Consider the following 14,239-nt stretch of genomic DNA (forward strand, 5'->3'; position numbering starts at 1 on the left):
GTGAGAGTTTCTTGCTTGGTTGTCAACAGAAAGATGGCAGATTTATTTTTTGACTCCATTTTCTTTCCTCACTTGTTCTTTCCTCGCTTTGATAAGTCTTAGAACTACACATTTGGCAACTGGAGGTGTCTTCCTCATATAATGAGGCAACAAGTGTCAATTACCTCAAGTGAGTCTCTAAATGACACAAAATTGTTGCCATTTCACCTCCTCTGTCTGTGTTTCAAGGCCATTTTAAAATCAGACACACACTTAAACATAATTCCTCCCACTCTCTGAGGAATCGAGTCTATTTATTTCCAATGGGTGGATTTTTCTTCTTTTAGCCTTTAACAATGGTTTCAATGGGACCAATTTGTGCATATTATGAGTGTGGGACTTTTTTTTTTAGTAGAAATGCTGCTTCGCTGTGACAGCAGTGTGATAGGCAAAGTTTTTCACCTCTGGGCTCTATACACTCCAGAACTTTTTTTATACTGGGTTCCCACATTGTGCTACAAGTCCCTCTTGGCACTGCAAAGCTTGTCCCCTGCGAGTTTGTTTGGAACACAGTAAACATAGATAGCACATTGTATAATGCAACGGGGAAGAGTTTACATAAAAACACAACTTCTTTATTGGTTTCATACTCATAGATGCTTAGTGTTAAAATCTAAAGACGTTAATTTCCCATCCTCAATTTTGTGGAACCCAAGCTGCCCGAAAGAACCATTCCTACCTAATCTCTGATTGTATTTCTTTTTTGTATCTGACTGGTAGATCACATATGCTTGTATAAAGCACTCATTCGGAAGGTTTTGGTTATTCACCCCTCACCATTTTCACAGTATTACAATGCTTTACACTTCAGTCTAACACTACTCTTCTTTCCAACAATTTTCCTTTCAACAGTTGGCAACAGACTTGACCAACTTTGATATTTTTTTTTCTCTTTTTCTCTTTCTTGCTTCACTTTTCTTTTCTTTTTCGCAGTAGTCTGCTGCTCTTTGTTGGCAGTGATTGCGTGTGAAAAACTCCAGACAAGACAAAGCAAGACGGGTTTAGAGTAAAGGCATGGTTTCCATAGTGATGGCGCTCGCCCAGTCAGCCAGTGAGAATTGGTCCTGATTGATGGGGCTTGGTTGTTTGGGCCTGCAGGGTGTGTGAGTGTGTGTGTGTGTGTGTGTGCGTGTGTGTGTGTGAAAGAAAGAATATGTGTCAGTTTGGAAGTTAACGTGCTTGTGTGCTGTTTAACCCATCCTCATCAATGCCCATTTGACTGAATCAATCAATTGACTGTGTGTGTGTGTGTGTGTGTGTGTGTGTGTGTGTGTGTGTGTGTGTGTGTGTGTGTGTGTGTGTGTGTGTGTGTGTGTGTGTGTGTGTGTGTGTGTGTGTGTGTGTGTGTGTGTGTGTGTGTGTGTGTGTGTGTGTGTGTGTGTGTGTGTGTGTGTGTGTGTGTGTGTGCTGATAAAAGCTGTTAGGATTTCAGTCAGGTCAAGGTCTGACGGACTGGTAGCAGTAACACCTTGCGGCCTACTGAGGCTTTCAGATAGCTGTTAGGTTCTCTCTCTCTCTCTCTCTCTCTCTCTCTCTCTCTCTCTCTCTCTCTCTCTCTCTCTCTCTCCCCCCCTCTCTCTCTCTCTCTCTCTCTCTCTCTCTCTCCCCCCCCTCTCTCTCTCTCTCTCTCCCAGTAAACAATAAAAATCACAATATATAAGTTAGTATGAACCTTTCCTTGACTTCGGAAACCAGAAAAAAAAAAAAAAACCAGATTTGAACCGTCGGTACAAATTTATTGAATGTATTGTTGGTATTAAGAGACAAAAAAAGGTTCAAATTGATTTAACTCTCATCTGTATCATTATGCTGATGACACTGTATTCTCCACATGAGTGCCAGGACAAAGTTTTACTTGCAGCAGTACCTGTTATAGTACCAAGAGGTTTCCATGTGCGGTGAAAGATGCCTATTTGTGGTAAGATGGATAACGAGTACCATTTCCCAATTTCTCTGCCTTTTTACTGAAAATCACTGAATGACTGTGCGTCATTTTGTCCCCCACTTTGCTAATTCAGTGGGATAATGGCTCCTATTTATGACAGAGGAAGCTTTTCTCCATCAATTACTGTATTAGTCATAAAGCCAGTCCCCTCCCTTCTCTTAAACCCCCTCTACCAAACGACACCAGTAAGGTGCTATAAATGGAGCTGTCTCATATTCACATACCCACCTCCCACTCTCCACCACTTTATAATCACAGTGCTGGTGTATTTGGTCTTATCAGCTCCAACAGAGGTAGCTACCAATAGCAGGTGGTTGCTGTATTAGCTAAACAAGCGTCTGTGAGCACAGTGTGAGGTTGTTTTTTTTTACCCTCCTCTTGCTAACTGCTCATGTTTGCATGGATCTGTTCTATTCTCGGGGACTTGTGAAGATAGCCGGGCCCCCACTCACTGGTTATTTCAGCTCAGGCCATGTCCCCCTACCAGGCAGATAAAGAGGGGTCTTGTGTGCTTATCTGGGAAGCGCTGTAGCTCAGTGTGTCTGAGGAAAGCTTGGGGAATAGAGGGAGGCTTTAGTGTAAGGGACAAATGGCCAATGCGGGTGCAATGTCCTTTCAATGTCATCGCTGGTATAGCATAACACTCGACGTTTGGTTGAGACTTTTTTTTACAAGGTGCATTTCAGCTAAAGAAGTGGATACATTTTTAGAATCGGTGGTACCGGTGGGAATCAAACCTTAAAGGCACTGTTCTCTCTGTATAATGTATGGCAGACAGAGAGCAGAGGATATTTGAAAGTGTGCCTGAAAAATGCAAAGGTTTCCACATTTTGACTTTGTAAAACAAGTAGTTAAACTTTAGAAATGTTTTCATCATTATTCTCATCAAACCTCAGAAAGCCAAACTGTAGCCAATGACAGCCATGAAAACGTATTTGTAAAACAGTAGCAATTCTTCATGCTTTCCTTGTACGAGCCTGTTTGAGGTAATTTTTTCCAGGGATTTCCAGATTTCTACAAATGAGCGATAACAGGAAAGCCACACATTCAATACCTCGCAGGCCCAGTCACATACCGACTGGGCTCAAACATAGAGAATAAGCTTATCTGTTGAAACTTTGGTGTGGTCTATCACTCATTACTGGGATTATTTTTTGAGTAGTTTAAGGCCTGACATCACTCAACCTTTCCTAGCCTGCAATTACTGCCAATGGCACAAGGTTCAAATTTGGAAAAAAAGAACGCATTAAAGTCAACTGTACCTGGAAGTAGAAGCCCAAAGGCACACAGCCAAGGCAAATGAAAAAAAAAAATAGGTTAATTACACTCATCTGAGTTCACACAGCCACACCAGTAACTGTGCCATAGCAGTCATTCCTCAGTCTCTACCTTGAATCCAAACAGGGATGGTTAACAACCTTCTACCATAATGAGTTATGTACATGTGCTGCTTCTTGATCCTGGATATAATCTAGATTGTCATATTTTTAATTGAACATGAATTTATACTGGCTTGCTCTGCCTTTAAGAGTTACTGAATGTTGTTGAAGATACACGTTTTTCATATGGATTGGCTCTTAAAAAGAAGACGTGCATGACTGTGTTTGTGTGTGTGTGTTTGACTGCCTGGCTGCGTGCAGTTGTGTGGAATATATAGCTGGATGATTTAGTCACATCTGACGGTGCAGGACACACAACAAACAGTGGAGGGCATCAGTTTACAACCCTGATTTTCAGACTGCCTCCAGGCAGAATGAATGAAGCAGGTCGGCAGGTAAAGGTGAAAATCTTTCCACTGTAGGCACGTTTTATGATTGCTAAACTAAAACAAAATCTGAACGCCTCGTGCGATTATCATGTTTCCACTTGGTTTTGACAACGTTTAAAACATTCAAATAAAGAAAGGACGAGAGAGAAAAGATTCCTCCCCCGATAAAATACAGTATTTAAGACTTTCTGCATTGAGTTCTTTTTTGCATCGTCCTGGCACCTCCTTTCCTCTCCTTCTCATCTTGTTTTTACCCGTGACCTCGCTGAATTCTCCTGAACTCTTCTCTGTTAACTCCAACTCTGCTAGTCTTATTCATCTGAGCTATTACTCTTTTTTTTCCTCAGCCTTTTTTGTTTTTTTAATTTGGACCCTTCTAAGATAATACTAAAAACGATTTTACAGTTTTCTGAGTAAACTTCTCAGGAGTTAATTTCAGATCAGTATACATGCAAAGAAAGTGATTGCACATCTTGAATTTCTCCTGAAGCAAGAGGGAAGAAAAAGGAGAAGGCGATGCTGAAAGGCACAGAGAGGAAACTAATCAAAGAAGCGCAGGCTTTCGGCAGAACCACAGTCACAGGCCCGCTCTGTGTCAATCGCTCTTCTGTTTGGACAGAGGGCACATTGTATGGCAAGGTCAAATGCAGAAGAGCAGTGTTTTCAAGAATGGAAACTCAGTGAAAAATGCCAAAAAGGATCATTTTATGTAGCAGACAGCCTGCTCTGTGAGGCTTAAGAAAAGCTGCTGTAATGATTTCATCTCACAGCCTCATTCATTTATATCACCTGGTAATATACATTAGACAGTTATTTATATATACGCATTTTGTTTTCTTTTTAATTTGAACGTTTACATTATTGCGATATCAAAAGTGGAACTAATCTCTTTAACTTAGTTATAAAACCATTTAGACTCAGGAGAGTCATATAGAGTTTATAAAGCACAGACGATATATAAAAACAGAAAATGTGCAAATGCATTGTACATATGAATGCAAGATGAACATATGAATAATTACTGATTCTATTCAAATCCATATTAACTTCCTGTAGCTGCAATTTATTCCCTCTAAAGATTATTGTTATATGCTATTTAATGCTGACAAAGTATACTCAGTGTGGAAGTCTTCATCAAGCAAATCTCTTCAGTGTGTCAGGGATTATCACATCCCAAGGGTTTTTTTTTTCTTCCTTTTTCGAGAGATTTTCAGTCAGATGGAAAGAAAGCTGAAAGATTTTTTGAAGATGCAACAATCAATACACTTTTTTTTCTGACCCATCAGAAGGCCAGAAATCAATATTTTCAACATTAAAATGATTGCCAGCCAACACATCCCTTTAATACTTTATTTTTAAAAAGTGGAAACATTTCATCCTTGCTGCGTGATGTCTGTCAATGTCAGACGCTCTGGCCTGCCAGAATCTGCCAGAATAATTTAATCATACGATCCCCCCCCCCCCCCCCCAGGTCTACCACCATAGTCACTTTAATTATGAGATCATACAATAATGTGTGTACAGGAGGAATTACACTTTTCAATCTTGGCATTGAAGTTAGTGTCAGGCTCTTCCCCTTGACCTCTTTTACCTGAAATCAATCAAGAAAGAAGGGAAACAAATTCAAGCCAAGAGTTTCACATCTGAAGGTTGTCGGAGTCTTGGCAGCCAGCTCTTGTCTGATCAAGTAGAAACCTAATATATGAGTAACAGTGGCCTTTAGTTTATCTTGTTTTGACCATGAACGGCTTAATGAGCCTATGTTCTTGCTTTCAGTAGTGATCAAACATTCCCAGACATCCAAACATTTAAAATCAAGGTAAAATGTGTCTCACATTGGCGCACACTTGAAAAGGGAACTCAACTTGTTATCTTGTTAAGATTTCTGTTTCCTGTGATCCTTTGTAGAGCTGATTCTACAGTAAGAAAGCAATCTATCTGGTCTGAAAAAAAAATCTGGATACTGCTTTTAAGATTAACTAGAGACCAACCACTTGTTAAATTGGTTTAAGATTCTTGATGTAATATTTGCATCAGATATATTCGAGTTGTTAGTTCTCAGGCGCAGCGTTGAACCTTACATGCAGTGCCTTTCCTTTCCCTAAAGCCGAACACTCGCCCTTTTTTCTTTCCCTTGTCCTACACAATCTCTTTTTGCCTCATTCTCTCTTAAACACCCACCCTCTATCTCTCTCTGCCTCATAATGAATGCAGGAACTCTCCTTCATGTGTGTTTAGCACTGCCTGGAGACTGGTGTTGGCCCATGGTCCCTTAATTATTCATTTGACGTTATGTGCTAGCCGTTTGATCATCCCCACATATCTGTATGATTCGGTTTTAACAAGTTCCCCAGAACTCAGTTTTCTCTATCTCTCTTTTTTTTTAAAGGCTTGTTTTCTTTAAACTGCTGCAACCAATGCAAGCGCAAAGAATTCAACACCACCAAAACTACCTGACTTTCTGTTTAACCAAAGAGGGTCTGTTCATAAGCACATACCGTTTTATCATTCATCATAGTCCAAGTTAGAATTTGGTCATTTGTACATGCTTTTTTGCTGTTCAAGAGAAAGATAAGTCTTTTGATGTGTACTTCAATGTCAAACCAAATCAAAAAATACCTCCCTTTTACTGCCACTTCTTTTAAATGTCCTTTTCTCAGGGGTTGCTTCATTTGTTGTAGTTGCCATTTCCCTATGGATTGTTTGATGTACAAATCCTGAATGTATCTGTCTTACTCTTGGGATTTGGCTATTGAACATGTTGCTTTGATAGAGATAGGTCACTACGGTTGGTTGGTTATGAAGCTAACAATTTTTGTCTTTCTACCCAGTCTGTCTTTCTGTGAAGGTATTTATTTTGTCTACATGTGGTCTCTTTTGCTAATCCACGACTTCTTACTAGTGCTGAACAGTGTTTGAGTATGTGTGTAACAGACACAATAGGATACAGACAGTACTGCTGGAAGAGGCTAGTGTAGGTTTGCAAGAAACTGAAAGGTCCCACCTGTGGGTCATGTGCTCTGTCTGCCATTTAAGGCTAGCTTGGAAGGATCAGGGTTGACTTGAGCTGTCCAACATCCATCTCGTATCTTGTGCTGACGACGTTCTCTCTTTCTCCATTTTCTTTTCCTTTTCCCAGCACCACCACGGTTTACTAAAGTTCCCGTCGACCAGATCGGTGTCTCAGGGGGTGTGGTCTCCTTTGTGTGCCAGGCGACAGGTGACCCCAAGCCGAGGGTTAGCTGGAACAAGAAAGGCAAAAAGGTCAATTCCCAGCGCATTGAGGTGAGTCAACGAGCCTTGCAATACATACAGGGTGACGTGCAACGTTATTGTTATTGTACTGTCCTACATCATACGTATATTCTAAATCAGAGTAAATGTTCTATCAAGCAAAATGCATAAAAGAACTCAGTTTTCAAAAATACCCACCTATGTTTGGACTAGAACTCAGTCAAAAATTACATTTAAGGATGAGATAAGGGATTGATTCACTTTTGGTTTAGTCACCTTTATCCACAGTAAAAAATATATACATTTTTGGACAGAAAAACACATTACCTTGGACCACATTTTGGGCTATCTGGATTTGACATTGTAGAACACTTCTGGAATATTTTAAGTGCACAACTTGTCAAAGTATTGTACCAAAATGGTCAATTTGACACGTTACTGTTGGCCCTTACATTCCACACGATTTAACCTTCATTTGATTGCACATTAATTTTGAACACTGCCTTAAACCACTTCCAGATAAAAAGCAGAGACTTCGAGAGCAGTTTGGTTCCCACACAATCTTACTGAAAAGGGCTTTTTTTATATGGTTTTGCAGCCAAGGCGCTCACAAATTGTCGTGGACAATGACACCCAAGCTTTTCATGACTGGCTCGTCTGACATCTTAGCAATGTTCACGTCTGCCATTAGCTTCAGTAGCCCATTAATGCAATGCAGAGCTCTCTTATTCCTCCCCCTCAGAAGTATTTGCACCCGATTGAATTTGCCGTTGTCACATTCTCGTTTCCAGAGCTGTTTTTTTTTCTCTCCATACAGCCCCGTTAGTGTGAATGTGTCTGTGCGTTATTCATGTTTGTTGTTCAGTTCTCAGCAGGCGTCCCAGATGGCATCTCTAAAAGTCTTGATAGATGCTCAGTGTCTCTTAATTAAAAAGTTGCTTTCGTTAACAACGAGGACAGTGCACATGCATATACGAGCACAGGGGAGGGGGGTAATAGGCAAGAAAATGACAACAACATCAACCGAGGGGGAGGCAGCATCTCAACAGAGGACAAAATAAAAAGACGAGTTGTGTTTGTACGTTCCCTTCTTCTGCATGCTAAGTGGCAAACAAAGCCAAGGGCGTGATGGAGCCTGCCAGAATGGACGCTTCCCTCCCTCAGTTTAGGATGAAATAAAAAAGAAAAAGTAAAAAGGTTTTTGAAGTAGTTATGATTTTTTTTTTTTCTCTCTGTTCCTCCCTCTAGACAGCCGCTTTGATATCGATCACGATGCCGTGCTCTGCAGTGTTTTTAGCCTAATTAGCGCCTCAGCCCTGAGATGTGCAGCAGCGGAGCAGCAGGGCTGCTGAAGACTTGTACTTGTATCTCAGAGTCACGCTTCTCTCTCTGAGATCTCAGCAGTGAACCCACCGTGTAGATGTTGTAAGCTCCTCTGAGGGATGATAGATATCGGAGGAGTGGGTTTTTCTTTGAGACTGAGAGCCAGGCTGACCATCTTTTTTAACACTTCACCCATCTCAAAGAGATTAGCTGGGGAAATGGCTGGCTATACTCCAAAACTAGAAGTAATTGGTTCAGAAATACTGCCATTTAAATTATGGCCATTTACAAAGTCTTGACATTTAATATTACTTCTAACTGATACATACGTGACTGTTGATGGGGTTTTGGGGCGGTTGACAGTAACACCATCACATTTTAAATAAAGACATTTAAAGCAATCAATTAAGGTACTTTTACTGTATATTATAAGACCATTCAAATGCAAATTAAGTAGTATGATTTAAAGATAAGGAAACCATCAGCTGGTTCAGAGGCACTCATTATTTTTAATGCTGTTTAGATCAAAATGCTGATGTCAAATAAAACAAAATGCCATTCTTTGGGAACAGGCGACACAGTTGGAGAAATGAGGGAGACATTTTTAAATTTCAAAAGACAGCTTTGTTCACTTCAATCATACCACAACTGCACTTCATCAAGTGTGGAGAGTTAAAGAAAAAGCAAAGATTCTTCCGGAAGCAACTATCATTATTTCCTTATTTTGTGCACATCTTTATAATTGAATTATAAAGGGTGTGGACACTTTGTTGTTGCTGATTCTAAATGAAGTCTTTTTTGTCAGTGAGTCTTTGTTTTTTTTTGGACTCGAGCTCTCTCCTGCTCAGTATTCGGAGCACATGATGCGTTCAGAGTGTAGTCTGATTTTGTTTTCCATCTAGGTTCAAAAACAGAAGGGCTTTACAGAGAACAAAGGGCATAATTACAGATAAAAACAACAGATGAAAACACCGGAGAGCAAGCACATCACACACACACACGCGCACACACAGATAAGGTGTATCTCGATGTGTGTGCTTATAAAAGGACAGAGGAACTGTGTTTGCTTAAGTGTTTGTGTTTATCTTGACCAAAGACTTACAAAGAACAGCTGTAATACTTATACATGTTATTGGTTGGGGGTCAAATTACTATCCATTTCTAGAATCTGACTTTCTACATTGGTTACATATGTGTTAAAAAAAGTTAAAATAGTCACACTGTGTAGTGTAGTTCACAGTGTGCAGCCCAACATTAATATGTACTCTCTACCCTACAGACCATAGAGTTCGACGAAGGTGCCGGTGCTGTTCTCAGAATCCAGCCTCTCCGAGCGCCTCGTGACGAGAACATCTATGAATGCGTGGCAGAGAACAGCGAGGCGGAGATCACTGTCAACGCCAAGCTGTCCATCATCCGAGGTGGGTCTTGCATTGTTAATCGGCGTTCAGAGGGATAACTACAAAATGAATCATTAACGTGTGCATCTGGGTGCTCCTCGGGTCTTTTATGATGACACTTTGGACTGCTGTTTTTGAACTGCTCTTGACAGTGAGTCAGGGCTCTGCTTGAAATCCTTTTGCCTGGAAGGTGATCGTCTGCTGGTTTTCGTTGCTGCCTAACATATCTGCAGTCTTTGGAATATTGTAAACTTTGCAGTTTGAATTATGCTACTTATATTGCTTACTGAAATTCCCTTATCATCAAATATTATTAAGGTTTCTACTGCATGATTTTATTGGACATGATTATATAAGAAACATGCAATGGCTATATTCATGTGTGCAGTGAAAGCCTTCATTATGAAGTATTATACAATATGAATTAGCAGCAACACATGAATCATCACGCGAGAAGCTAAATTATTACATGTGAAAATGTGGAGGAATATTTCTTTGCACCTCTCAGCCTTCAAAAAGGCCTCAGTTTACGGCAGATGGACAGTGTGGAGCCTGTGACAAGGATCCATCAATTTGATTAAACTAATCAACTGTCCATTCAAGAAAGAGCTGAACCTCTATTTGCCCGTGATGAACACCCATAGGATCCCTGAATGAAAAAGATTGATTGGTCACCCATACACAATGAGGGCACACCGACTCTGAGGTTTGTCTGGAGGAGAAAAACAACACACACACACAAACACCAACACGCAATCTCACACAAACAGGTGTAAAACAACAATATAGTATGAGACGTGTAGATGAAATCATTGATAGCTGAACTTTGGGGACCTTTATTGATTGGCTCCGATGGCAGCTAGTGGAGATATAACACTATTTGTTTGGCTGCAGCTTAGAGGTCATGGAGGACGGCATCATAGGCGAGTAAGCATGTGGTCACATTCTCCCACTTTCTTCTCTCCCACTACCTGTCTCTACTGTTTTTCTCACACAGACACACACAGCCAATGTCTTCTCCTCTGTTCTCTCTTGCTGCCATCTGCCATGTTTCCAGGCCTGGATGAAGCTGAGCTATTGCTGGCTTTCTGGCAGCACACAAGCTGCTAGGCCTTCCTGGCTGTCAGAATCACAGGCAGTGAAAAGGGGTGGGTTGTATGGCGTGCGTGGTGTGATGGGGATTTTTGGATTCAATGATTGGAAGAGCGGCCCAGTATCCTGGGGTAGTTATTGTTTGAAACAAACCCCCTACCCTGGAAACATATTTGTAAGTGTACGTGCCTAAGATGTCCTTCAAAACTGGATGTCGATCTTGAAGTTGAGTACCAATCACTCTGAAATTACATGTTCTTATTTTTAGAATTTTTCTCATGTTGAATTGAGTCATGCACATCACAGCAGCATGTAGCAGTTTAAGGCCGTTCTTCAGGACGTTTGCTCCTGAATCGCTACTGAAAATAGTTTTCCTGTTGACCCCATTCCTGCACATATTAAGAAGTTAGCCACAGTTAGGGTTGTTCACTGAGACTTTTGACCAAAAGCTGCCAATATTGACCCTCATTTGACCCCATTCGTGAACATGAAGCACTTATTGCTGTTCCAAAGAACTTATGCATGCAAAAGCTGTTCAAATGTGGACCCTACTTTGACCCTGAATTTGACCCCATGAATGTACATTGAAATGTAAGTTAATAGTTAAGTGAGCTTCTGGAAGACTTACTACTGCTTGATTTTTTTGAAGTTTAAATGTGACTCCATTTTAACCGATTTAAGTTTTCTTGACCTGATGCGAGTCCTTCGGGCTCTTAGCAATAACAATGTGTTAAATGTAATAAACATAAATCTGATAGTAGTTTATTCATGGACTGCAGTGGAAAATTAAGTTCAGAATACAGGGAAACAACACAAAGACAGATGAAAAACAAGAAAATAAGAACAAGTAACAAGGACACCACATTTCAAACTACAAGCCCAGGCCTGTGTGTGTTATCAGTTATGTGAAAGAGCACAGGGCAAACCCAGGGCGGTCCGCAGATGCAGCAGGGAAATGAAATGTATTGGAAGTCAACCCGTTGAGGTTTTCTCTAGAGCCCTGAGGAAGACTGCAGCTCTCCTGCCCAGGCAAACCCGACACCAAAGGAGGGACGAGAGTGTGATGATGTGGGGTGAAAAGGTGCAAAATGAGCAGCAGAGAAAGATAGCAGAACATTCTTTCTGTTTTCCATCTTTAATGAGGTCAAACCCCCCCTGCATTAACCCATTATCGCTAGTAAGGAGACAGGAATAAAAAGGTGAAAAATCGAGCATATAAGGAGAGATGTAATTTGAGTCAGAGAAAACCGAGAAATGTGACAATGAAGTGAGGTTTTCAGGGTTAAGTAAAAAATGTGTAAAGAAAAGTCAAAGTGGATAAATGTTAGGAGAGAATATATGTAGAGGTGGAGGGCAAAACCAAGTAATAAATATGAAGAGAAAATATATTGAAGTTGGCCAGAGATAAAGGGAGACAGCAGGGGGTGTTGTACACAATTGGCAGTGTGGCGCAGGTGAGGAGGACAATGGGCGAACACGGGTTCTTGGAACAGGGGCAAAGGATTATGGGATATGGCACAAGGCACAAGGGGCACATCCACAGTAAACAGAGGGTGGTTGTGGTCTGGGATCTGGAGAGGCAGAAAATGGGTCGAAATGGTGGGTGGCTTGGCGGGAATGCTGCACACAGTTGAAGGAAAATACAGCTGCATGCATACAGAGTCATCAAAATAGCATTTAAACACATTTGCATGGCTTGGGTTTCAGTGTAATCCTTGATGCAAACACAAACTCTGAGTATTTAGCATAACGGCATGAAAAATTCTTGACTCAAAGTAGCTGCAGTTAACACAGAATTGCAGATGCAAAAATGTATAACTAAACATGCAGCAGCATATCAGCTGTTTCTAGAATAGCACAAGCTCTTACCACTAATGTGTCATTAAAGGAGTAGCAGCACACTTTGATGCTTGTCTGCAATGATAAAGATATGCGGTCACATGCTGCAATGGTAAACACACATTCTGGCAATATGCACAAAAATGCAACACATGCATTGATTTTAAAATCATCAAATCAATGTGTTTCGGGATTTAGGCATTTTTTGTTAGTTTTAGTAATACCACACATAATTTCAGACAAAAGACGTGACAAACAGACCAAACTTGAACCCCATCTTCATATTTTTTTTAACAGCGCCGTGACAATGGCACAACCCCGCCTTCTCATCTGTTTGTGTGTACATGCAAATGTGCATGTGCTGGTGGCAGTGGTAGGGTGCATTTAGCAGTGACAGTGACACCTCCTTGGCTGTTGCTCCACTGCCTCAGCTGAATACCTAAGATGGGGACCATCTGGCTCCGCTAAGAATCACACACAGCCCCTTCGGAGTCCTTGGAGAGGGACCGACAAGAGCATGAAGCACACTCTTGAGTTGTGACACAACTTGCAGCATGCTGCAGTCGTTTTTTTTTTCATTTTTTTTTTCCCCTTATTCTATTTGTGTGTTTTCTCAGCAAGTGTTTTTATAATGTTAAAAGGAATGGAAAGTTGCCACTGGGATACTGTCAGCTCATGCTGTTGTGAGGAGATCAAGAGGAGAAAACCTGCTTTGGGTGCCTGTATTTGAGATTAGTGCAGTGTTTAGCCCTCTGATTACAGTTGCAAATAGATTCACCCCTCAGGCATCCCAGGGTGCACAAACTATGATTGATGAGATGTGGTCTGATATTTGTTTTTTCCGTGTTGAAAAAGTTGTCAATACAACGTGTCTATTTGGTAAACTCATTGTTCGCAGTGAGGAAGAGTTACTCTAGAGAGACAAATGATCATATTGACTGAGTTAAACTAGAGTGAAGCAATGAAGCTTTAGTTTTTTATTGTTTAGTTACATTTAAGTATTTTCTGTACACTTTTTGAGCCTCCTCTAATACGCACTCACTTATACATTGTTCACTTCTCATGGGTGGGCCTTAAAAATCAGTGCATGCTGTAAGAATTTAGACCCAGTTTTTTTGCCAACGCTCCTGTGTGTGCTAACAAAAACAGTCACACTCACTTCCAGCTTCTTCTCCTTTGGCACTCCTAACTCAGTGGAAGCGATAAAACGTACCTGTTTCTCTCATCATTCTCCCGCAACTCTTTTCAATCACCTTGCTCGCTCTCTCTCTCTCTCTCTCTCTCTCTCTCTCTTTCTCTCTCTCTCTCTCTCTCTCTCTCTCTCTCTCTCTCTCACTCACTCACTCACTCACTCTCTCAGTATGCCAAACTGTAGGACTGGTATTCAACCATTGCACTGAATTTGTTAAAATTTTTATTTTTCTCATTAATTTTAGCTCTGACCCAGTATGACTTCACCCCAGCACACATGCTCTTTACATACCACCTTTATAGCCATACAGAACTATTGTAATACACTCTGCACAAGAGAATACATTAACTGACAGATTTGTGTTTTTAACAAACTGGTAAACCGAAAACTTTTTTTTGCATAATGCC

General features: G+C 40.8%; 2 protein-coding genes across 10 annotated transcripts in view; both read left to right on the forward strand.

The window, feature by feature from the left end:
* Positions 1-14,239, forward strand: part of ptprsa (protein tyrosine phosphatase receptor type Sa) — a 214,364-nt gene that overhangs the window by 96,639 nt on the left and 103,486 nt on the right. For all 8 annotated transcript variants that reach the window (XM_079349634.1, XM_079349635.1, XM_079349633.1 and 5 more), the window contains 2 exons: positions 6,892-7,037; positions 9,589-9,730. In XM_079349634.1, coding sequence (XP_079205760.1) covers positions 6,892-7,037; positions 9,589-9,730 — 288 coding nt within the window. The remainder of the gene's footprint in view (positions 1-6,891; positions 7,038-9,588; positions 9,731-14,239) is intronic.
* Positions 1-14,239, forward strand: part of LOC306827678 (GRAM domain-containing protein 2B) — a 172,308-nt gene that overhangs the window by 1,091 nt on the left and 156,978 nt on the right. The gene's annotated exons all lie outside the window — the stretch shown is intronic.

Source organism: Symphodus melops (genome assembly GCF_947650265.1).
Source record: "Symphodus melops genome assembly, chromosome: 8".
NCBI classification, from domain to species: Eukaryota; Metazoa; Chordata; class Actinopteri; order Labriformes; family Labridae; genus Symphodus; species Symphodus melops.